General features: G+C 48.5%; 1 protein-coding gene across 1 annotated transcript in view; it reads left to right on the forward strand.

Moving 5' to 3' along the window:
• Positions 1-26105, forward strand: part of Fam53b (family with sequence similarity 53 member B) — a 65500-nt gene that overhangs the window by 9321 nt on the left and 30074 nt on the right. The window contains exon 3 of the mRNA XM_032892418.1: positions 9191-9969. Within this exon, the coding sequence (XP_032748309.1) occupies positions 9191-9969 (779 nt within the window). The remainder of the gene's footprint in view (positions 1-9190; positions 9970-26105) is intronic.

The following is a 26105-nucleotide window of genomic DNA, read 5'->3' on the forward strand; positions in this document are numbered from 1 at the left end:
CGAGGGCTGGAGCTGGGAACCGGTGTGGGGAGTTTCCTAGGCACCTGAAGAAAGGCCCAGCCAGAGCATCAGGGCGCACAGAGCAGCCCTGGGCTGCTGCTGCTTCACAGGATGCCGTCCTTCCTGGTGGCTAAGCTACGCAGGTGCCCACTTACGTCCAACAGTGTAGTCAGATGTTCTTAACAGTGTGTGCTTTGCTTTATTTTTTAAAGTGCCTCATTCTTGTGATTGTTAACTGGATTCCAGACCCTTCCCTACTCTTGTGCCCTACCTCAATTTGGGAACATGATACAAAGTTATTTTTACACTTTTTTAAAGTGAGGAAGAGAAAAAAATCTGGGTTAAGTGTGGATGGAAGAAGATGCAGGACAAAACAAAGCCCAACCCTGTCTACCTGCTTTGTACCCAGTTGAAGGTTCCTTCTTAGGGTGCCAGGTCAGCTTCTTCTAGTAGAAAACGGGGTTCCACTCTCACCTCCAGATCTTTCCCACACACCTCTGTGCTAAGGCAGAATTTCCAGTGAGGCGTCTACTCATGACATGAGTTGAATGGCAGTTCCCAGCCTGCCCTCTGGGCCGAGAGCAGCACCCTTCCCTGCATCTACTTCGGTGTGTTGAGGGAGTGTGGGAGGGATGTCCTCCTGGGTCCAGTGAAGCAGGGGCTGCATGTGACATCCAGCCTGAGCCTAGGAGCCTCTAGGAGATGCTTGCTTCATGCTTGCTTGGTGTCACATTTATGTTGCCGCTGCCGCCACCTTTCTCCTCCTCCTCTCCTCCTCTTTTCTTTCTGATAGAGCAGGGCAGCTGGGGTGAATGCAGGCCCTGTTCATCACCTTTGGCTAATTGCAGCTGTTAAATGAGCCCCATTTCATCAGGACAGTAGATACCACACATTCCATCTTTCTCACCACTCAGGCCAGGAGATTAGAAATCACGTAAGACGTGAGAAGGGGAGAGCAACACCAATTATTCCCAAAAGGCCACTAGGAAACATCGAGTAAATACAAGTCAGTGGACAGAGAACAAAACAATTCATATGCTTTTAAAAAAAAAAAAGGATGAAAACCCATAATTACTTCAGGAGTTATGGTAATAAATTATTTATTAATGTAAATTATATTTCACAGGCAAGGAACATAGAGGAAACTTGAGCAGAAGGATCATACATTATGTATAAAAAGGAATTGTAAAAACATTAGAGCAGCCGACTTGTGCCGCTCTGCTTCAGGTTTGTCAGCATTTTAATTATAAGCCTCACTTTCTGTGTTTAATTACTCGGCTGTTAACGTCTACTCTGTACATAAAAGGGTTGCTCCCCGGGGCACTCTGTGAATGGAGTTCCTTGGGAAACCAGTTGGCTGTGTTGAGCTGCATAGGGCTAAGAGATTTCATGTTGAGATTCAGCGGGCTTTGGCCTCTTAACTCAGCCTTAGTTGATCACTGAAAGTGGCCCTTGATTGTACCTGTGTGGAGGGAGAAGCTGGCATTCGGGGATAGGTAGTTTCCATTGCAGTCAGATGACTAAAACAAACGGAAGAGCACCGCTAGCATACCAGCATTATTCAGCACAGGTCTTGGGTTGTTTTGATTGTGGTCTTAGAGCCAGGACCTCCTAGAAGAACTTGCTCATGGACTAATACAGGCTAGTATGTGATTTGTTTCCAGTGAAAAAGTACATCCACATACAAATACATGTGTCTGCTTAAAAAGAAAACTCTTTACAGCTTGAATTTGTCTTTGTTGTGGTTACATATGTATGTGATTTTTAAAATCCACACAGGATGCTTTTCAGTTCATGTACCTTTTATTGGTTCCAGACAGGATGAAGTACACAATGGAAGTAGACAGAGTTAGCACAAGACAGCTGCGTATAGTGACAAGCGAGCCTCCTAGGCCGCCCTCTCACGAGGGTGAGGGAGGGGCCGCAGTGATGCCACAGGCCAGAGAATGGCTACTGTACTACCTTTGGGTGTTGGTCTCTCAGTGGAGAAGGATAGGCGGTGGGCAAGTCAGGAACATCCTGTCCTAGTCACCGGAGTATGGCTGTAGGACCGCAGAGCATGCTCAGGTCTGCTGTTTGCCAACTGGGTGTGCCAAGAGGACATGGCACTGTGCTGAAGCCCAGTGTCACCAGTGGGCAGGGATTGCTGTGATGGCCCAGGATATAAACAGTTGCTTAGAGTGCATGGTCATGTTCTCTCTCAGCTTCAGCAAGGACCCCAATGTGTAGGTAACACATCTATTGACAGCTTTCTGAGGGGCTGTCCTTGCTGCTAGTCCCCTCATCTAATGCAAACGTAGCTGGCCTTGGTGTGCCCGAGGTTTAGAGAACTGTCTGTCTCACATGCTCTGTATGTGCCCCAAACATGAGGGGAATCAAAAAATAGCCAAGCTGGCCTTTCCAGTCCTTTGGAACGGTTCTGCTATGGAGAATACTAGTTTCCCTGACATTTGTAAGTACTCCTGGGATCCTGGGGATGGAGCTCAAGGCTCTTGTCAAGGTTGAAAGGATTGTCAGGACTCCACAGCACCTTGTACAAATGAAGAAGCAAAGGCCTGTGCCTTCAACGTTGAGGGTGGTGTAGTTTTTATATCTCAGTGGTCCCATCGGCCCCCGGCCAACTTTTTTTTTTTTTGCAAGACTACAGGCTTGCCAAAAGCATGAAAGCTGCTGTTTGCAGTCCCCGCCCTACTAATGAGGCAAAGGCCTTGCTAGCCACTCTACACCCTTATCTTTGTCCCTTCTTTAGAACCCCACAGGTCAGCCTTCCTGTTTGCCCAGGTGAGACCGAGTGGGATACCCACCTTCAGCCATCCTAACCCGTTGTCTGTGTGAGGTCCTTGTGAGATGAACTTGGTGTCTATGTCCCTAAGACAAGGCAGGGCCAAAGGCTAAAGCAGAGAAGCCTAGAAGCCTTTCTTCCTGACTCAGCTTCTAGTAAGTTTCCATTCTGGTGACAGGCTCTAAACCTCATTAAAAGCAGATGGGGAAGCCAGAAGTGATGTCTGTGATCCCATCATCTAAGAGGCTCAGGCAGGAAGATTGCAGCAAGTTCAAATCCAGTCTGGGTTTCATAGTGAGTTTCAAGTCAGCCTGAGCTATAGAGTCAGACTCTGGTATTTAAAAAATAAACTAAACCAACCAACTAACCAGATGAGACCTTGGGGGAAAGCTCAAGTTATTGTTTCGCTTGTCCTTTGATGTTCTTGTCAACAGATCAGGTTAGCAAAGCTGCCTTTAGAAAGACAGCCGGCTCTCTGGAATCTCCCTCTTAAAGGGTTGGTGAGCTCCTGCCCTAGACAGACAGTCTTTGCAGCCCTGAGGCCACCTTAGCACACCACAACCTTGGGGGTGGGGGAGTCAATACATAACTACACCTCCCTGTCAGCACAAGTAGACAGGTATGAAATCCAGGAATGAGTCAGCCACAGTTCTGGCTGGTGGCTTGCTTCCTGGGCTTTTGAAGGCTGCAAGAATCAGATCTCTTGAGTCAGTATGTAACTACTTATCTAGAAACCTCATTGTGTTATGGCTGTATCACTTTAAGAGACTATCAAAAACATAGCACTGAGATCTCCAGGGCTGTAAAACTCCTCTATCTCTTGAACATAAGAAGTCTTACAGTCCCCTGAGAACCTGGGCCCCTGGGAATTTCCCAGTCAGAGTGCAGAAATGGAAACAAGAACATTTGAGGTCAGATGCTGTTTGTGTTCCTTCAAGTGCTTTTCTTAAAGCTCGAAATCTGTGTACCCAGCAGCCTCTCCTCTCTGTGGCCAGGACAGCAGGACTGGGCCCTATAAATGTAAATCTGGGGTACATGTCATTGTTTCTCAAAGAATAGCCGGTCAGAAACTTCAGCCTCAGTCCTTGAGCCTCAGCTTTGGAAGGGATTTTGATCACATGGGTCACTTGTGGGAGAGCTGGGCCCACGGAATGTTTTTGCCTGTGTGGTTCATCCTTCCATCCACAGGCAAACTGATAATACTGAACCCTCCAGCCCCCGCACACACATACATGCATTCACACACATTCTCCCTGTTGTGTAACTTTCACACTTGTGAAGTGGGTGCGCTAGGAACATCGAGGAACTTTTTATGATACAATAGGAATGGCATAATGTAGGCCATGTGCCATTTGAGATGGAAGTCAGGGAGTTCCCACCTGGCCTGTGAAACATGGATTTTTAAGGACTTAAAAAGCAAAGAGATATTTTCTATAAGTTTGCCATCCTCTAATTGCCCAAAGCAGAAGTAAAGCAAACCCACCAGCTTTAGTCTTAAGAATCAAATTTGTGGCAACCAAGATTCTGCATTTCTACTTCCTACCTCCAAGTTCCACCTCCTCCCATCCAGCATGCAATCCTGGAACCATACCTTGGAAAATTCACCACAACCTTGGTTTCAAATAGAGAAAATACTGGGTCCCTCTTTAGCCTGAGTCCACCCACAGACCTTGGTACCCAGGTACAGAAGATCAGATCCCCAACACAAACATGTTTTTCAGTGTTGTCCTTTCAGAATTACACTGATAGCTGCCATTTCTGAGAGATCGATCTGGGCACTCTGCTGGGCCTGTGTCTTCTCTCAGTAGCTGAGAGGGATTAAGAAATGTGGAGAACTGTGATTCAAACCAAGGGCCTTGCCCTTTCTAACCCTATCAAGTGACCATTGCTCCTCCAAATCCATGGTCTTTGTCACTTTGGAAAAAGTTCTAGTTGTTTATGCAGAAATGATAATGTTGAATGGCCGGGCGGGGGCATTCGCTGTCTTCTCAGAACTCTTTGTGTTCTATGAAGTTGGGGCTTCACACATAGGGCAGTTTGCCATTAAAAATTAACTTCTATTCCTGTTCTTTTGTCTGGAGATCTGACCCAATGACTTGGTTTCTAGACCCTCAGTGAAGGGTGGAAACTCGAGAGCTAAACATAGCATTGATTGTTTTTACTTTTTTGTATTTGTACTTTTCAAAGTGATAAAGCTAGAAACCACTAGAATCTGTGCTGCAGACATACAAATGGCCACACGGATGCTGTCGATGTGCACCAGCAGTGCTTTCCTTGTGCAGAGTAGGGTGCAGGGCTTGTGGCCTAGCACAGATTGAGGGTGGTAAGAAGGAAGAGCTCATGGACACGCACAGCCCCTTCTACAGTTTTTGCCTTCATTTTGTCACCACCTTTCCTTCACGTCCTCCCCCTCCCTGCTAGGTCTGCTGTTTGGCACACTCCGAGAAGGACTGTGGAGAGTCCTCCTAAGTTGTACTTCAGAACTGGTACCCAGCAGAATAAAGAGCAAATGCAAACTTCCGTACATAGGATCAGCCTCTTCTCGTTCTGTCCTGTGTCCCAGGCTCCCAAGCACCAGCTGTGGTACCATATTGGTCCCTCACTGCCAGATAGGCTGGTAGGTTCCTTCCTCAGCCTACCACACCCCTGAGCTCTGTGGTGTTTTCAGTGTCTTGGCCTCAAATGGACGTCAGTTCCAGCGACTTTCTGAAAACCCACAGGAGAGAACCCAGAGGAAGATGAGTTTAGGCCCTGTTCTAGAGGCCTCCTTCCCAGAACTAAGGCAGAGCACACACAGCACCATAGGCTCAGCAGCCACGGTTCTCACATACTCACTAATAAACTTTCCTCACGAAATGTACAGACATGAAAAACACAACTAAGAAAGCGTAAATTAACCAGCCATCTGACAATCATTCATTAATATTTTGGTCCGTTTCTTTTTGTTTCCTGTATAGCATACTATATATTGACTAAGTTGGAATCGTGGAGGGCTGGAGGATGGCTCAGCAGTTAAGAGCACTGACTGCTCTTCCAGAGGTCCTGAGTTCAAATCCCAGCAACCACATGGTGGCTCACAACCATCTGTAATGGGGTCTGATGCCCTTTTTTGGTGTGTCTGAGGACAGTAACGGTGTACTCACATACATGAAATAAATAAATCTTTAAAAAAAAAAAAAAAGGGAATCGTGGGGCTTTATTCACAGCTTCTTTAGCAACATACCTCTGGCGTTTCCCCACGCCATAGTCCTTGAACCTGTACTGTGGTGTGGTCTGTTTCACCAGCTCCGTACTGTAGAATAGTTTAATTATACCTTATTAGACAATTTGCTGTCATTTCTTTTCATTTTGATTCACTTTCCACTTTTTTTCTTTTTTAAGATTTATTTACAGGGGTTGGGAATTTAGCTCAGTGGTAGAGCGCTTGCCTAGCAAGCGCAAGGCCCTGGGTTCGGTCCCCAGCTCCAGGGGGGGAAAAAAAGAGTTCAATCCTAAGGGGGCTGGAGAGATGGCTCAGAGGTTAGGAGCACTGACTGCTCTTCCAGAGGTCCTGAGTTCAAATCCCAGCAACCGCATGGTGGCTCACAACCATCCGTAATGGGATCTGATACCCTCTTCTGGTGTGTCTGAAGCGACAGTGTGTTTGCATACATAAAATAAATAAATCTTAAAAAAAAAAGATTTATTTACTTTATGTATATGAGTACATTGCACCCCTCTTAAGACACACTAGAAGAGGTTATAAGATCCCATTACAGATGGTTGTGAGCCACCATGTGGTTGCTGGGATTTGAACTCAGGACCTCTGGAAGAGCAGTCAGTGCTCTTAACTGCTGAGCCATCTCTCCAGCACCCCCCACACACACACACTTTTTTTTTTTTTTTTTTTTTTTTTTTTCCGAGCTGGGGACCAAACCCAGGGCCTTGCGCTTGCTAGGCAAGAGCTCTACCACTGAGCTAAATCCCCAACCCCCACTTTTTTTTTTTTTTTTAAAGAATTACTTTTCTCCTTCTTTAATAGATAGTCATGACTCTGTCAGTGTTAATTTGCATTTCTTCTCATTCTATAACTCAGGCTGACTGTGCATTCAAGGTGATCCTCCTGCCTCAGTTTCTTAGGATTAAGCTGGACTTATACCACCATGCCCAGTTTAGTTTATATTTCCTCGTTTTGAATTTATTATTTTGATTCACTGAACTAATGCCAAATTAAAACTACTTCAGAGAATGGTAAACATTGAATAGGGGGATGAGTCAGTGGGTAAAGCACTTACTGTGCAAGCCTGATGACCTTAATCTAGATTCAAGAACCTACAGAAAAACCTGGCAGTGGCAGCGCCCATCTTTTATCCCAGCGCTAGGGAGGCTGAGGTAGGCAGCTCCCAAGTTTGAGGTCAGCCTGGTCTACAGAGTCCCCCCCCCCACACCCACACACCCACACATACACATACTTGTGGGAAGGGAGAATACTCAAGAGGAAGAGAATACCAGAAGGAAATGTTTTCCACAGTTACCAAAGATGTTCCTGAACAATATAAGCAGCTTACAGAGAGCTATTTGGGGTCTGGGGTAAAGTTTGTATGTGGAAGTAATTTACCAAATTCACCTAGAAGGCTAGGTATCACAGCTGCCTCCCATCGGGTCAGGGAGAGTCTAAGTTGAGGTCTTGGGTGTTCAGCTACACTGCTGCATCATTCCCAGCTGGCCTGCTAAACATTCAGTAAACCTTTCTTCTGCCTCTCCAACTCCTGAGGTTTTCAGCATTTTTTTTTTTTTTCTGGAGCAGAGGACCGAACCCAGGGCCTTGTGCTTGCTAGGCAAGCGTTCTACCACTGAGCTAAATCCCCAACCCCGGTTTTCAGCATTTATAACCCTGGACAGTTTCTCCCTGTGTCCTCTGCCTGGGCTTGCAGCTCCTCAGGTCATCTGTCTCATGACTTAGCAGAGTATCTGGGAAGAAGAAATTTTATACGAAGCCTTGGTTTGGCTTCCTTTCACTCCTAGGCACTGTCTTCGGTTGCATTACTCACCCTCTTGACCTAATGGACTCGGTGCTGTTTGGGTGACATTCAGTGCACGGTGTATCTCAGTGACCTTTGAGAAGTGACCCCTGTAAGCCAGGTGTGGTCATGGTGGCTCATGTCTAATTCCATCACTTGGGAAGCTGAGGCAGGAGATTTGACACAGATTCAAGGCCCAAGGCTACAGAGTAGCACCTGGTTTGAAAGGAACAGAATAGAGTGGTACTGTAGAGCTGGGTTCACAGTTCTCGCTCCCTGAAGTGGCTCACCTAGGGATAGAGCAATCTTTTGAACCATCTGCATCTTCCCTGTATCATAAGTATCTTGAAGCAGGATCAATGTCAGACTGGCCTGGGTTTTCACTACGCCCTATAGCTGTATTACCCTGGGCAGTTTGCTGTGTGGATGTTATGGTCCAAGAAGCATGCCCAGTGAGTGATCTGAACTGCTGTGGTTGTCAGTGGTGTCATTTAAATAACTTACTGCAAGCCATTTCCAGCTTTATTTCAGGTCCACTGACCTCCTGGCTCAAGCTGTCACGTTTGCTAGCTAAAACGTATATTCAGACTAACAGAGACAGGGCTAACTGGACAGCAGGTGCTTCTGACCTTTGCTTTTGTAAATCTTGAGAACAGGGACTTTCATCTCCTAACAGTCCCAGTATGATGTCTGATTCTGTAGTGGAAAAACAACAATTTTTTCTTAAGATTTTACTGAAATAGAAGTTCAGGTTCAGATCTTGCATTCCATGGTTGGGCTAACCCTTGGATTCATTCATTCAAACAGATTTGACTGATCCTATATCATACCCTGCAGTCTGTGGCCTAAGTGTTACTCTTACCCATTTCACCTGCTTTACATATCCTCAGTTTCATCAAGAAATCAAATGAATATTTTTAAAAAGGTGCTGTGATTGCAGCTGATGTCAGTGCTGATATTGTTGAATATTTTGGTAGAAGGCAAACCCAGCCCCATTTTGACCTTGGCCATCTGAAGTGGCCAAGACTCAGCGTTGGTCATGGTCTTCTGCCAATGCTAACTTACACTGCTCCCCTGACTCAGTCACCAATCAAGGCAGAACTCAGGACATGGTAGGAAACGTGGGTCAGGAACCCCTGGGGCAGCAGGTCTGGACTTGGAGTGCTGGGAAGGAAGTTAGATGAGGACCCGGGCATGGGTCTGAAACCCAAGTCTTGGTTTCCAACTCAGCATGTTGGGCCTTACTCCTCTCTGGGCCTCAGTTTTCATCTATGGAGGTTGAACTGGCTGATTTATGAGGACCTTTCTGGTGCCAAAGTGCTATATTGCAACCAGGCTGTTTGTAAAGAACAGAGCACTGTTGTGAAGGCCTCTCAGACCTTATTTTCTCTTTGTATTTATGCACCAGAAAATGACAGATGGCGAGACCTGGATAGAAAATGCCCTCTTCAGATTGACCAGCCAAGCGCCAGCATCTGGGAATGTCTGCCTGAAAAGTGTCAGGATGGCTCTCTGTGGCACCAGGAGGCGGTGACTGCCTGTGCAGTGACCAGTCTAATCAAAGACCTCAACATAAATGACCACAATGGGAACCCCTCAGCTCCTCCCAGTAAACGCCAGTGCCGGTCACTATCCTTCTCTGATGAGATGTCCAGTTGCCGGACGTCATGGCGGCCCTTGGGGTCCAAAGTCTGGACTCCCGTGGAGAAGAGACGATGCTACAGCGGAGGCAGTGTCCAGCGCTACTCCAATGGTGTCAGCCCCATGCAGCGGAGCTCTAGCTTCAGCCTCCCTGCCCGGGCTAATGGGCTCTCGTCACCTTGCCACCAGTCAAGCCTGCACCACCGCTTTGGGGGACAACCCTGCAGAGGAGCGCCAGGCTCTGCCCCCTGTGGGCGGGTGGGGGATAGCTGGAGCCCAGACCCACACCCTGTGGGAGGGGGCCGGCTGGACCTGCAACGGTCTCTCTCCTGTTCACATGAGCAGTTTTCCTTCCCAGAATACTGTCCCCCCTCAGCCAACAGCACACCTGCCTCAACGCCAGAGCTGGCAAGACGCTCCAGTGGGCTTGCCCGCAGCCGCTCCCAGCCGTGTGTCCTTAATGACAAGAAGATCGGTGTGAAACGGCGGCGTCCAGACGAAGTGCAGGAGCAAAGACCTTCGCTAGACCTTGCCAAGATGGCACAGGTAAGTGCCCCAGTAGCCTAGAATAAGCTGCAGAAACACTGCACTGTTTCTGGGATTCTGTTCCTGGTCTAGCTGTTAAGGGGACGGTGACACTTTCAGAAATGTTTAGGAGTCAGTCCCCTTGCTTTGAACATAGTGTTCCTCCTCCCCTCCAAAAAAAAAAAAAAAAAAAGATTTCAAGGGTTTTGTTTTTTTAAGTTTTAAGTATCTGATTCTCTCCATTTAAACTGAGGCATGTTCTTTCCCTGTTAAGCCATTGCTAGTAGGACAGGAGCAGACAGATGGTGAGAGGCAGGCACTGGCTAGGAGTCCAGTGTGACCAAACACTAATTAATCCTCTTCTAGTCCTTTGCTGGTCCCTCCTCTTCTGGAACCCACACACCAGTGTTCAGTATCACTTGGATTATGCTGATCCCTAGATCAGGGCCATGGATGATGACTTTAGAGAAGGTGGGAAGCAATCATTTCTTTTGACTGAACTGTCAAACAGTTAGACTACTCAGAAATTGTTAGTCTGCAACTGTTGCTAGCACTGGTTGTGGGAGGAGTCTTTCCCATGTGCTTCCATCCGCTGTTGTTGTCCTCTTTGTCTTGGAGTCCAGCATTGTACCAGCACTTCTTCTCTTGGGTATTGATCCAAGAGAGATGGGCTTGGAGTTAGACCCATCGTCAGGACAGTTGTCAGAGCCTGAGGGCTGGCTGCATTTGGTGCCTGCTATGGTGGCCATAGGATGTGACCAAAATGGTGAGGCCTCTGCTGTATATGACATTGGTCCTTGTGACCATTAACTCTAGGATGGATGGCTAAGGTGGACAAAACATGGCACTACTAGCTGTGTGCCTACCCAGGAGAGCCTCTTGCTCAGTGCTGTGGTGTGAGTATTAGTTTTGGGTGTTATGTATAAAAGCATTGATTATTGTTTGGTTTGAGGCAATGAAGATTTGTTTGCTAGTGAGGGAGTGTTCTCAGGAGAGTTGACCAAGTTCTTCAGACCATGGGCAGACCCAAGGCAGGCAGGCTCATAGTGCCTGTTCTGCACCAGGCAGGTATATCCAGCAGGCAATCTTCAGTTCTCATGCTACATAGGCGTGTGCACACACACAGGCATGTATACACAAACATAAATGCACACACACTTCCGCAGTAGAGCTCTCTATTTACAACAAAGATGTTTCTATGCATGGGGTTACCTTCTGTTCCTTTAATTCTCCAAGCTTGTCAGTCCCCCACTGAAGACAAGGTGCAGGTATCTGTATCTGAGGTGGCTTCAGGGTCTACAATTTTGAGCCACTTTCACATATGAGCCCAGTACATGTCCAGGACAACTGGGGACAAGTTGGTGATGTGCTTGTGCCACCCCTGTGCCCATGGGTCAGCTTGGGACAGAGTTGCTGCCCTCTTCCATGTGCAGGTTCCATGACTTTCATCTTGGCTCCACGAGAGTCCCTTCCTCCTTCCCGTGTGGGAGATCTTTCTGCCTTACCCCCCTGGACTGTAACTGAACACATATGTTGGATGCCAAGAGGAAGTTTCTCTCTCCAGATAGACTGAAATAGGTTGAAAGGGGACAGCATTGGGTGACTTCTGAGCCCTAAGTTCTGGGTGTGATACATAGCCTCAGTTACTTTTTAATGCCAAGCCTGTTTTCTTAGTGAATAAGCCAGAGAGGTAATAAAGGCAGCTTACACGTGTTATTAGATCTTACTAGCCACAAGCTGGAGTAACAGCACTGCATTGCGGGAGACATTTTCTGGCCTCACATATGTAGACACTGTTTAAAAATATATTGCTCAGTGGGGTTGTACCCAAATGTATGGCTTGCCTCATTGGTTCCAGGCAGGCCTCCAAGATCCAGGAAGGCGTACTGGATGGAGCCTGAGAAGGCCACCCTGGTTCTGCTTGTCGCCTTGGCTGACTCCTTGACTATGTAGGTGGTACAAAGCTCAGGGAAAGGAGAGAATGCCCTGGGAATATGCACCCTATCCACCACAGGTTAGACCCTGAGGATGGAGTTGTGGATCATGGTCCATGTCCCGCCATCATCTACCTCTGGCTAGCCCTCTGTGGCTCTGCCTGCTTCGGCTCTCCATGCAGTAGTATACATTCTCAGTAGGTAGGCCTTACTTGCCAAGGGATCTGATAACCACTGAGATAGTCCTTATGTGTCTGTAAAGAGTCCTGGGTTAGGGGCCTAGAGAGATGGCTTCAGTACATTTGCTGTTCTTGTAGAGGACATGGTCTGGCTCCCAGTGCCCACTTGGTAGCCTAGAACTGCCTACAACTCCAGTCCCAAGGGAACTGCTACCCTCTTCTGACCTCTAGGAACATCAGGCAGCACGTGATAGGCATATATATACCTACCTCTAGGCAAAACACTCATGCACAGTTTTTTTTTTTTTAAGAGTCCTGGAATCAGCCAGGATATGGTAGGGCTCTGGGTTTGGGTTCACAAGAGGAAGGCATGTCACTGGTGTACAGAGACCAAACCTTGCCGGAGGATGGTTGAGGCTGGTACCCTCTGCATGCTGTGGCTTTACTAGAGGCCTTTAGCTGCTTAGAGAACTACAGTGTCCACATGTCTGGGAGGAAGATAGCTGTAGGATAGGCTTGGCACAGCCCTTTCTTCCTCAAGCTGCCTTCTTAACTGGTTCGTAGGTCTTTGATCTTGGTTCGTATATTTGTTCCACTTTCATGTTCTTGTGAAGAAACCTCTTTACATGTGGCCACTGAGACCAGGTGTATGAACTCTTTAGATAAAGGTACAAAGTGTCTTTTTGGTTAGACCTTTGGAGCAGCTGGGTGTTCTAATAAACCAACTCCCTTTAGGGGCCCACTGGGGCCAGGAACAGACCCTGAGGGTAGTGAACTTGTGGGGCTTTCCTTTGGCCTTCACAATAGCTGGTGGGAGCCAGAGCTCTCTAATCTGCCCATAGAAAAGAGGCCTGGTTAGGATGAGAGCTGAAAGCCAGATAGCAGGAGAGGGTAAAGAGCTCAGAGGTCTAGACCCCAAGGCCCTAGTCTCCATTACCCCTTGGTTTAGGAGGAGCACACGCCATAGGCACAAGCTCCCTGACAGAGCCTGTATTATGTCAGGGCTTATCTATTACAACCCTGAGAGGGTACTGGGGCTCTGCTGGTTCCTAGGCCTGCCAGAACCTTTCTGGACAGAGTAGTGACTTCTATATCCATATGTAGAGGTGCTGGTGAATTGGAAGGCTCCAGAAAAGGGGTTATGTTGCTAGAGTCCTAGGCAGTTTGCTGACCAGTACTGTGTAGCAGGTCCACAACCAACACAGGAGTGAGGGGGGATTTGGGGAAATAGCCAATGTGTATTTAATGTGAACTTATATTTGAGTGTTCATGTGCATGTGTGTCTGTGTGTGTGCATGTGCTCTATATAATCTGGAGAATGCTTTTGATAGCTGTGTTTTTTCTTTTAAAAGAATGAGTTTATTATATATAGTAAGTCCAAATAAAAGAATAAACAGCCAGTAGCAGATAGACAGACAGAAGCAACAGATAGAAAATATCATCAAGTCAGGGAGGCAGATAGCAGGAGTCCCTGTTCATCTTTCTGGATGAGCTTCAGACTTCCCATTGCCACTGCAGGTACCTTTATATCATGGGATAAGGGACAGTGGCCCCTGTTGGAAATGGCTCTCCTTGTGCTAGTTTGCACAATACAAACAAGCCATCTTGGAGAGCACACACTGAGACATACTTTCTTGGGTCTGGAAGTGGGGAGTAACCCCACTCCCCAGGTATTTTTCAGTGATCTCCAGCACATTACAGTTCACCAATATAATATTCATTATAGTGTGCATGCATGCATGTATGTTTATCTCTATCTTTCTATGTGTATATCTATCTATAGTTTTTTTATGAACATTTGTATATCTGTCCATACACTCATGCCCACCACACCCATGTTACCCAGTGTACTGTTTCTTGAATGGTGAGTGCTGACAGGCACAGTTCAAACTGTGCTTGCTAGGGCTAGAGCGGAGGTGTGAACAACTGCAGGGTACAGTCTGTTGCTATTGTCGATGCTGCTTTTCTTGCTTCCTCCTGTCCTAGTGTCCCTTTCTGTCTTAGCCATCTACCACCCCTTGTTTTTCATCCTTCTGCCTTATCCTCTTCTCCTGCAAATGGTAAGGAAGCAGTTCTCTGGCCACCAGCATGCCTGCTAAGGTGGTGAAATGGTGACAGAAGAGGATTTACCTCCCTCCACAGGGAGTTAGCCATATGTGAGTATTCCCTCCCCATGTCCAGCAAGCACTCTTGTAACCAGGGCTGAAATATCCCCAGGGCCCACAGCTACCCTGTCCCCTGCCATATCTCTGGGCCACAGCTGTCTTTACCAGCAGTGGTGGCCCTCATCCTCTCAGCAGTAAAGGTAAAATTGCAGTAAAAGGTTGCTTTCCAATTGTCTTAGGTCGTGTTGTCTTAAAATCTCAGTATTAAGATTGTGGCCAGGGCGCCACAGACGAGGCTGCAGCTAACAGTCGGCTGGACCTAGAGTGAAGAAGGTTGATTGTAGTAAGGAGACCCAGGAAGAGAAACAATACCTTCCTTGTATTTTTAGTTATGGCCTCTGCTCTGTGATGTGAGCTGCTCAAAGGCGCGTGGGAATCCATGTGATCCAGTCCTGCCTGGGTCTGGTCTCTCGGATCTCTTCCCATGCTTTCCTCCTCAAGTGGTCTTCTGAGGTCCTGGTTGTCTGTGGTGTTCTGTAAAGCCGCAACCTCCTGTTTACACAGTGCCAGTGGCCAGCATTGAGGACGGGTCTGGTCTGAGCATTGAGAGCTGTTTAGCAGCCAGACTTTCCCCGACATTGATAGTAACTGCTTCATTTGAGACCTGGCCTGACCACCAAACATTGCTTGTCTCCCAGCAAGTCCCGAGTCATGTAGTATCATTCAGACGTGGATCATGTGTGTGAGCAAAGACTTCAGAAAATCAACAATTAATAATATTACTCATGAATGCCATGCCCCTGGGTGCTGTGTTTTTAACTCCAGGCTGGTCAATTTGAAAGAGAAAACAAATTGTATTTTTCAACAGAGCTTCAAACAGAGGCAAGACATTCATAGGGAGGGCTCAGGATGCCGAAACAGAGGTTTGATTGATTGCAGCTGCCCACACATTGCACCCTCAAGCTCCCCGAGGAGGCCCCAGAACAGGCAGCAACTGTTGTGTTAGCAGATGTTTGAGAAACTCATGAAAGCTGGCTGGGTGTTGTGGGGCAGGAAAGAGCACGGGGTAGAAATAAGCATGCTGGCATATGGTAGGGGAGCACTGGGAGCTGGGGTCCTGCCCGTGGGTTTAGAGAGCCTGGTGGAACGGAGCCACAGGGCTTTGCTGGTTGGCGGGCTGCTGTTGCATCAGCAGGGGTTATAACAGATGCTTAGTGATAACTCCTGGCTCTTTGCTGGGTAGAGTCACCCTTGGATGAAACTCTTTTCAGCCAGCCTTCTTTCTCTTTGTTCTGTGTACCAGTGGAGTTGCCTTTAACAGGGGACAGTAGCACTTCTAGTTGGCATGTGGAGTGGCTTTTCATGCTGCTGGACTTGGCAGTTGTGGGTCAGCCTTCCATTTTCTTGACCAAATCCCTGGCTGTGGGCCTAGCTGGCCTAAGCCTTTGTGGTCTTCTCTTGTCTACTCTGTCAGTGTCCAGTGCCTCACCAATTGCCTTGCCTATTGCCTTGGCCCCTCGTCGGCCTCGCTGTTGAGGTGGAAACACCTCCTATCAATGGTAGTGAGAGGAATTTAGAGATGGAGCGTCTACAACATGAAGTGCAGCCTGGTGTGACGCTCTGGATTGTATTGGAACGAAAGAAGTGCTCGAAGAAGTGAAGACAAAACCCAGCAGCATAGGGGATGGACGCTCCAGATGTTCTGGACCCCAGCAGAGAACCTGTGTTCTTGGAGTTTGTGGATGCTGAGCTGTGGCAGCTCTGGGCATAGTAACCTAACATGCCTTCATCCATGCCCCTGACAGCCATTGCTAACCAATCATGGCAGTTTGTCTAGGTGAACTGAGAGGGGGCCAGCTTGGCAGCCCCTGCTGCCCAATCAGTGGTTCAGTACCATCTGCTTCTCCTGTGCTAGTTTATCCCTCACTGGAGGACATGGTTGTTAGCATGCAGGGGTAGTCGGAGACTTGCCCAAAGCCATATAGTGAGTTGGAAACCCCAGGAAGGCTTGGGCCCTGGTGAGTCCCTCTCCTATCACCTGACCTTTGTCAGTGACTGATCCTTGTGGGATGTAATGTGAGTTTTGAAGTCAGGTGAGTCAGGGCTCTATCCCTATCCTACCATTTCTGATCTGATCTGTACACCCTTAGGCACACACTTGGCCCCTCTGAGTCTGTAAAATGAAATTACTCTCACTTTTCTCAGGAGAATAGTACGAAGTCATGCACTATAGACCTAGCATGTAGTTTTCAATTGAACACGGCTGTATAAAAAGAAAGGCGAGAGACTGTGGGAGTTGCATAGTGGTTAAGAGTGCATGTTGCACAGAGCCCAGCACCCATGGGAGGAGCTGCTTGTGGTCCAGGCTGGCAGAAAGTAGAGACTGGGGAATCATTGGGCTGTGCTAGCTGCTAGCTTAGGTGAAAAATAGGAGCTAGAGGCCTGGAGAGATCGTCCGGTGGTTAAGAACACTTGTTCTTACAGAGGACCTGGGTTTGATTCCTAGCACCCACATAGTGGCTCACAGTTGTTTATAACTTAAGCTCTGGGGGATTCGGTGCCCTCTTCTGACCTCCCTGGGCACCAGGCATGCATGTGATGCACAGACATACATATGAGCAAAATACTCATATACGCAAAAACCAAAAAATCATAAAGATGAGATGGAGAGTGACAGCGGACGCTTGGTGCCTTTCTCTGCACACATGTGTATCCTCTTACACATGAGAACACACGCACATTTTAAGAAAAAGCAATTGCAAAAAGAAGCAGCTGCAGCTGAAGAGCCTGCAGTTTTTCTCCCGTGCTCATGGGTTAGCTTCCCTGATACAGCTACTCTGCAGCTCTGGTCAACCTGCTGTGCTTGTGCTGTTGGTGGGCCAAGTCCTGCCAGCCGTGCAGCAGGCTGTGGTTGGAGTGATTGGCACATGGCCTTCCTATTTTCCTAGAGAAAGATGTGTCCATGGTACTGTAGAACCTTGGTGGGGGAATCCGTGCTTCAGGAAAACCCTCCACAGATGCCTGATTCCCTTCTCGTCCCCAGTCTCCATCCTTGGGTTATGTAATAAGCCATCTTCTGAAGGTCACTCAGATCATGGCCCAGTGTTGACATAATAGGTTTGATCTCCTGGGAAGAGAAAAAATAGGAGTTCCCCTGGGAGCATGCCAGGGAAGCATTCACATGCCACTTGGTGATTTTCCATGCCTCATTTGAGAGGCAGTGGTGCTCTGGGGGCTCCAGGACATTCGGGAGTGAGTGTCTTTTCCTCCCCAAGCCAGTTCCCTAGGTGAGAGCACCTGGAGCTTCCTGATCAAACTGGGAGCACCTTTGGCTCGCCAGACCCTCATGGTATGGACGTAGTCTTGGGCACCTCTGTCTTCCAGGAACTACAGCTTCTAGGCAGAAGGAAAACAGCCCTTCATGCTGCGGTCTGAGCATTCCCCAGGGCAGCTCTGGGCCGGCCAGGGGAGCCACTGCAGGAAAGGCCTGTGGGTCATTGTTACTAGTGTGTGACTAATTCACCTCCAGAACCCTGGGAGGAGGAGGCGTCTAGAGCAGTGGTTCTCAACTTGTGGGGCGACACCTTGGGGAGTGGGGGAGAACAACCCTTTCACAGGGGTTGCATTACCGTTCACAGCAGTAGCAAAATTATAGTTACAAAGTAGCAATGAAAATAATTTTATGATTGGAAGTCACCATAACATGAGGAACTATATTAAAGGTCACAGCATTAGGAAAGTTAAAACCCACTAGTCTAGAGAAATCCCCGTGTTATTCCTAGGTTGCTGAAGAAGTCAGAGTGTGTGTGAACCGAACCAATGAGACAACAGAGGCTGGAGGGAGACAGGACCTGCTTCCTGCTGGAGCTCTTTATCTGGGGCAGCTAGGTCTTCATCCTGGGTAATTTATGCCACCTTTCTGTACCTTAGTATCCCTGTCTAGGGGTTAAGGTAGCATCCTTGGTCCCACTGGTCAGTTATCCTAACTGAATTGGTGAGCCTCAAATTCCAGAGATAACCGGTCTTCAAAAAACAAACACAAAAACAAAAAAACAACGTAGATTAGCTGGGTGTGGTGGTTCATGCTTTTAGCCCTCCAGACCTCGGGCAGACCTCTGAGTTCAAAGCCAACCTGATCTACTTAGTGAGTTCTGGGACAGCCAGGGCTATGTAGAGAGACCCTGTCTACCCCTAACCCCAAAGTAGATGACTCTTGAAAGATGACACCCAAGGTTGACCTCAGGCCTCCATACACATGCACACGTGTGTGCACACCCACATACATATAGGACATTTAGCTTTTGTCCTTCATACAGGGTAGAAGTATTCAAGAATTTGAAACCCGGGAGCAACAGAATCCCTGGAAATTCTCTAGACTGTGATGAACAGTATGACTCAGGGGTCTGGGGAAGTCAGGGAGGCCAATCATGGTGCTGTTGGCAAGCTTGACTGTGGACTAAAGCAGGGTAGGCGGTGGCAGACTCATTTGTGGTAAGGCGCCAGTAGTGTGCTAGCAGTGGGACGACAGGACCCACCAAAGTGCAACAATTGCTGTTGGCCTCCAGATTCTCAGTGTCGGCTGCACTGGGCAGAATCAGTCACCCTAACTTTCCAACATCACCATTTCTGTTCGAATAGTCTATTTAAAGCTTGCTGGTTTTAAGTTCCTTTGATCTAATTTGCATGCTTATTTTGACTGTCTCTTTGTTATTGTGTGTACAGTGTGTATGAATGCAGGTACACACATGCCATAGCACATGTGTAGAGGTCAGAAGACAACCTCTGCCTTGTTTGAAACCAGGTCTCGGTTGTTTTTCCACTGTGTACGCCAGGCTGTCTGGCCTGTGAGCCCCTAGAGAGTCTGCTGTCCCCACACACGTGCACACGTGCTTTGCACACCTACTTACACACATGGCACTTAGCTTTTATTCTTCAGAATGTTCCTTACAGACCCACTGGGAGTGCAGAAACTCACACTGTGTATGCATCTATTGCACAGACTATGTTAGGTCCTCATGCTTGCACAGCAGGTCTTCCTACCCTCCGGGCCATCTCCCCAGCCCACATGTTTCTTCTTGCTCATTTCTTAGAACAAATGAAGCCTGGTGCTACACCAAGTGTCCACAGAGCCACCTTGTTCCAGTCACTGCATGTCAGAGGTTTATCAGCCAGGCCGCCCTTTCCCTCTGAAGCCTCAGTTCCTCTGCTAAAGTGCGTTTGTCCTTGTCCATTAGAGCCTAGGTTCCTAATCCCAAGCTCCAAGCTCGGGGCTGGAGGAGGCCTGGGCTGGCATAGGGCCACAGGAGGATTCTTCCATGGTTTTTAATCTTTGTCATGCTGAATCTCATCTCAGCTGTGCCATATCTGTCAGTTTACAACAGCTGGGGCAGCATTCTCCTACACAGAAGAGGTAGGGGGAGGTCTGTGATTCCCATCCAAGCCTTCACTAAGTCTTAGTAAACCTCAGTGGACTTCAGCATGTAGGGAAGAAGACACTTGACAAATGCAGGAAGGAGTTTGCCCTTTTTCCTCTAGCCCCTGGTCCCTCAAAGGACATCAGATCTTAGTAGCATGGTGTCAACTGAGGTGGAAAGCCTTAGCAAGGACCAGCGAAGGAAACATAGAGGTGTCCTTGAGTTGGAAGTGATTTTGATGGCCAAGTCTGGCCCAGGCCGAGCATGGCCGTCCCATTCCCAAGACCGGCAAGCTGCTGTTCTATGGGGGCCACTGCTCTGAGGCTCAGATGTCACACCTTTCAGGATATGCCCCTCTGCCACCCCAAGCACAGCATCAGCAGCCTCTCCCAGTTGACAGGGTAATTCATCTAGAACATTCTGTGGTTTCAGCCATCTGGATTAGGCCTCTTTTGTGCAGTTTCCAGCCTCAGTGGAGAACTGAAGAAAACCATGCCACATAGATGATCCAGCTCTCTACTGCACTTCCTTCCCACATCCTTCGAGTTGACTCCGTTAAGTGGAGGAAGAGAGCTGGCCTCTCCTGACTGTCTCCTCTGCTGGCACAGTCACCCAAACACATGTGACCCTACCAGGCTGGTCTGCTCCCACTTCCTTCGAGTTGACTCCGTTAAGTGTGGCTTAATTCCTCCTTCTGACTCCAAGATTGACAATGTCACCTTTGAAAGTTAGGCTAGAACTCTCTTGGGTAGTCCTTTTGGGTGCAGGGAAGGGTGGCTTTTTTTTTTAATCTCTTTTAGAAAACGAAAGAAATGCTCGGTCCTACAACATAGTACAACTCTCGGAGGCTTCCTTTGTAAGCAGTGAACTCACATCAGTGCATATCTCTAAGGGTCATCGGGACCCCATTTCTACCCTGACACTGTACAAAAAGGCCACATCATGTGTCTGCTTTCCATGGAGCAGGAGGGGAGGCAGCCGACCCTCGCTAGAGTGTGGCATGGGAGCGTGGCGTGCCTGTTGGATCAGCCAGAGCCTGGTCAGGACAAACCATCCATTGGGTCCAAGGAAGTCACTGAAAGTATGTATAACTAGGATTTAGCAAAACCGATATCTCAGAAAACAACTGCAGGAAGCGCACAGCTGGCTAGCCTGAAGAAAGGGGAGGGCGGGGAGTACTCGGAAGAGTAGCATCTGAAGCAGCTGCTGAGAAAGGAGCAGACCAGCCTGGTAGGGTCACATGTGTTTGGGTGACTGTGCCAGCAGACGAGACAGTCAGGAGAGGCCAGCTCTCTTCCTCCAGCCTCTATTTGCCTGCATTCTTCTGCTAAAGTTGGGTGCCATGGGTAGCACTTCTCTCCTTCCCCTGTTTGACGCCAGATGCTTTTTCCCACTGAACCATCTCGCTGGCCCTCAGCCTGTTGGACAGTGTTAGATTTGTCTTCCAGGTATAGGTATATTGAGCACCCAGTACATGAGAAGAGCCTGGCAGGACCAGACAAATATTCTTGAGCATGATGGGATCGTGTTTGGAGCCCCAAGAAATGTGGGTGTTGAAAGAGTGGGTCACGGCTCTGAAGAGCAAGTGGAGCCTCAAGCCATGTCACAGGATTCCAGGAAGGGAACTAAGCCTCTGGACAAGTCTACATTTGATTTGCTGGTGTTGGGCAGCTCTAGGAGTCCATTCAGAAAGAGGGTTCATGGATTCAAGTTGTCCCCTTTCCAAAGTGAAGAGGTGGTTTCTTGGGCAAGTAAGGTGTAAGTCTCAGATTCTTGCCCAGATCTATGGGGACCTGGAACTGAGGCTGCAGCTGGAGGCCATCACAGCTTCTATTTGGATTTGAACCCCTGTCAGTTCATTTTAGCTTCATAGTATTCCTGTGAGATATTGGAAGATGTGCTGAGGCCCAGAGGTGTTTAATACCGTGCTCGAGACCTTGGAAACTTGGCCCAGAGCCTCCTAGTTTGGAAGGAGGTGAGTTAAAGGTCTTCACACATCCATCAGACTTGGGGCAGATAACTTTCTACAAAGTCCTTGGGTAGGAGCGGAGGGAGATCGGGGGAAAACGGAGTCTGGTAGGCTTTCTGGAAGAGCATAGATCTAGAGCAGATTGCGATCATAGCAAGCCCTTGTCAGATGCCTGAGAGTGGCCATGGAAAGCTGCTGGCTCACAATGGGCAGGCAGTTCTCCCACCAGCACCTAGCATTGCTCAGCCATTTGGTAGAAATTTGGAATTTGGCCTCCACCCCAGGCTGGCCACATCAGAATATGTACTTGAACTTGATCACCCTAGCTTGGGAGGTCTTTGTGGGAGGTCACTCTTTTTTGTTTGTTTGTTTGTTTGTTTGTTTGTTTTGGCACTATGAAGCCCATCTATGGGTTCTTTTTGTACCTGGGCCAGGGGTGGGGGTTAGTCCCTGAGTTTGAGCTTTACCTGGTCAACCTTATTCTAGTGCCAACCCTGTCCTCTATGGTTTGGGTCATCTACCTGGTCACCCTCCTGCCACTGTCCTTTCTTCCAAGGAATGAGAGGGACATGGTTCATCTTAGGACCTTTCACAGCTACTCTGATTAACATGTAAATGGCAAAGTGACAGCTTCTCTTCCTCTCGGGCTTCCAGTAGGCACTTTGCAAATATGTCCTGTACCCATCAGGGTCTGCAGAAGGGATTAGCTCACCCAAACCCTCCTTTCTGACCCTGCTTTGAAGGAAGCTTCTGACGTCCACAGCGCATCAGGCCCAGATCAGCAGCACAGGAGAAGACAGGTGGAGACCAGGGCTTGTGGACAACTTGTGGTCTTTGGAGGTCATATTCACATGACATTCAACGGCAGGGGTAGGGAACAGGTTCAGATGTGAGTATTGCAAATACCCATTGATCCCTTCCCATTTCTCTGACCATTTTTCACTTGGTCTTTGCTTGTTAGTGCGGTCAGTGTTGGTGCGTGGTAACAGCCATGTCAGGAGATTCTCCTGAGCTGCGTGCTAGATGTGAATATTTGTCTACTCCTTGTGTTCTGGAGGGCCTGTATCTGTAACAGAAGTGCTAGTAGTTTATTGAATATTTATTTTAGGTCAATGAATAATGAAGTAAGGCAAAAGCCTAGTTTCTTAATGGATAAGTGAGCTGCTGCATCACTGATACTCAGCCACAAGGGTGGCACTTACCACTTGTCTTAGGGTTTCATTTCTCTGAAGAGACACCATGACCAAGGCAACTCTTACAAAGGAAAGTGTTTAATTGGGGCTGGCTTAACAGTCAGAAATTCAGGCCATTATCATCATGGCAGGAAACATGGCAGTCTGGAGGCAGACATGGTGCTGGAGAAGGAGCTCAGAGTTCTACATCTTGATCTGAAGGCAGCCAGGAGGAGGGTCTCATTCCATAGTGGGCAGATCCTGAGCATAGCCTCAAAGCCCATTCCCACAGTGACACACTTCCTCCAACAAGGCCATACCTCCTAATAGCTCCCTGGGCCAAACTTATTCAAACTACCGCACCACTCCTGGGCCTAGGCAACATATGTAGTTACGTAGTGTTGCCTTAAAACAGTTCCTTGCTGTTTTATACAGAGGCTGGAGTTTAGAATCATTGCCCCAGTCACAAGGCTCAGAGTACTCCAAGGTTGCCCTTGTTACATTCCCAATCACATGTCCTTGGCAAGGTTCAGGGTACCAGAGATTCCCTGGGGGGACACAGCAGACTCCCAGTGTGAAGACGTCCAAGTAACCAAGCTCAGGGATAGCCCCACAGTCCTGGGACTCACAGGCCATCATCCTGGCTGCATATTCTAGGCTCTGCTGTACCAGTGGTAGAGCTGACTAGACGTTCTGAGTGACACTTGTCATCATTTAGGATGAAGAGGGGCTAAAAGCAGATTATTACTGAAGTATGACACTTAAATTTGAAGTAGTGACAGAGTGGGACACCAAAAGTAGTCTTGATGAAACCCAGCAGCCTCCAGAGGGGCAGGCACCTGAGAAGGGTGGGTAGGATAGGAGAAATGAAGGGCTCCATCTGTCCCCACCCAGACCTTCCCAACTGTCTCATCCTAGAAGCCTAGAGAGACCTCACAGTACAAGGGGGACCATGGGGACTGCCTCATCACAGAGCACCCCCCTGGGAGCAGTCACAGTGGATGAAGCCTAGTGTTTTGGGCTCTGTACTGGCCCCAGCACACCTCTTTCCAATGCTTTGAGAAGAAGGTCTTTAAAAAGATATCTCTGAGGGATGGTGACAGCCTTCACAGCCTCTCCAGAGGGAGAGTCTGACTCTGTAATGAAGTTCATTTATACACAGCAGTACCTCTTGCTATATTTGGCATCTGCGGCTAAGTCCTGGCACAGATGGGGCAACAGGAGCCCCACAGCCTGCAGAGCTTTAGTGTCTGCTCTCTAGCCCCTGAGCTAGGTAGCCCGGTGCCTCAGTTTCCTTGTTTAGAAAGATTATGTGGCAACTTCTCACCAAAAGCTGGGCTTTGAAAGGACCCAGGATAATTATCTTGATAGTCAAAAATGTGTCAGTGATGTAAGGTGGCCCACCCTATGGTGGCCTCCAGCTCTGCCTCGCCCTAAGCTGGCTTCCGTGAGGCCATCCCTGTGCTCCCAGATGGCAAGTAAGAATGCTGCCGGCTGAGGGGCTGGGAGCAGGGCCTGGGCACCTGCCGTGGGATGAGCCGCCTGTGCTGCCGCTTGCTGCACTAAGCTCCATGTCCCACAGTGGGTACAAGTCCTGGCTCGGCTGCTCATCCACCCTGAAGGCCTTTTCCAGGCTCCCCTTGAGTCTTTGCCATGCTTGAGAAAGTGTGGGCCAGAGCAGGGAGTGTTCATTTCCTTTGCTTTTCACTCCCTTCCTCCTGTCCCTCGAAGAATTTTGGTGTGGCTGTGCCACTCAATATGGTTAAACGAAACCTGGCCTGCCAGGGCAGCCCTGTGCTCCTCATCATTCAGAGAGAACCCTCAAAAGTACTCCCAGGCAGGGGCCCTAGGAGTTTCCCCGCTGGCCTGATGTCTTCTCTGATGGAGGTGGACTACTAGCTCAGAAGTTGCTAGAGGACATTAATTTGTGGGAGAAATAACTTGGCCCTGAAAGGTGGTTTTATGGCAGCTTTGTAAAAATAAGGGCGGGGATGGTTGGCCCCAACATTTAAAAGCCTCGTGTGGCTTCGGGTTTATCCCGTGCTCCACCTCAAGCTTAGGGAACAGAGGCCCATCCCAGGTTGAAACTGCAGCAGCCAGCCTAGAGCCGGGAGTACTGTTCAGGGTCTGGAATGTTGTCGGGAATAAAGTTCGAAAGTCCTCATGTAGACACATGGATAGGTGCAGGCTTGCTTTGAGCTGGTGAGTGATGAGGACACACGGAACTGGTCTTGAGTACATCCCCCTCATCGTTCCAGTCCCTTCCCCGGCCCCTTTGGGGCAGCTGTGCAAGGGGGAGTGGGTGGTGGTCTGCTCAGAATCTGAAGATGAGAGCAACAGGAATTGCAGTTTTTCAAAGGGAGTTAGCTTTTAAGGCCAGACTATTCCGTGCATCCTTTAAGCTTCCATTGTGTAGCAGACCCTGGGGCTGGGGTGTACTCTAACTTCTCTTCCTTTTTGGGAAAGAGGTACATAAGTAGTTAGCTAAGAGAAAGTACGAAACCATTCTAAGGTTCTCTGAGAAAGGACAGTTTGATAACAAGGTAATTGTAAACCTATGGAAGCACTCCTGTGGAGCTCTGAATACCATATGCAAACTGACTGCTAATCTCCATGTTAGCTCTAATGCGGAGACTGCTGTTGGCACAGCAGGTCACTGCCAAGGATAGGAGTGCAGAAACTGGATGAAATGATCTACGAGAAGCCAGCTGCTAGTCTTAGTTGGTGTGGAGTTTGAACGCAGGGCATGCGGCTGAGAATCTCTGCTGAGCCTGGGTAGCACACCCACTGAGGACTGTAGGGGCCTGGTAGGCAGAGTAGGGGAGTGTGTATGGGGCTGAGGAAGAAGCCCTTTGTCACAGTGTGGCACCTCCTTCCCAGCTTGCTGGGATGAACAGGTAGTTTGTCAAGGAGCCTGCCCATTCTCAGGAATACAGTCTGCATCAGTTAGTATGTTATGAGCGATGGAAGGATGGCGGTGTGTAGGAGGTGGCACATGGCTGGGACCTCTGCTGAGACGACCCGCAGCAACTTGGTGGTGCAGTGTGCACAATACTGTCCAACAGTATCCCTAATCCTTATCACAGACAGTGTTTTCTTCAGCTTGATGTCCTAGCAGAGAGCATACCCACACCCACCCCAGGCCCCCTGGCCATCTTTTGCTTGAACAGGCCTGTCTGCTTGGTGAGACTAGGCACAGAGCAGGTTTTCACTGAAAAGGATATCACCTATTATGACCTAGACTTCACCAGAGTGCCCACTTGTTTCTGCAGTCTTAACATTTGTGGTTAGCCTGACCTACATATCAGCATAGCTGCTTTTGGTGGCCAAGGAGGAGAAGGGCAGGTTGGAAAGAGCCTGTGCTGCCAGGAGGCTAAGAAGGGC

Source organism: Rattus rattus, chromosome 2 (genome assembly GCF_011064425.1).
Source record: "Rattus rattus isolate New Zealand chromosome 2, Rrattus_CSIRO_v1, whole genome shotgun sequence".
NCBI classification, from domain to species: Eukaryota; Metazoa; Chordata; class Mammalia; order Rodentia; family Muridae; genus Rattus; species Rattus rattus.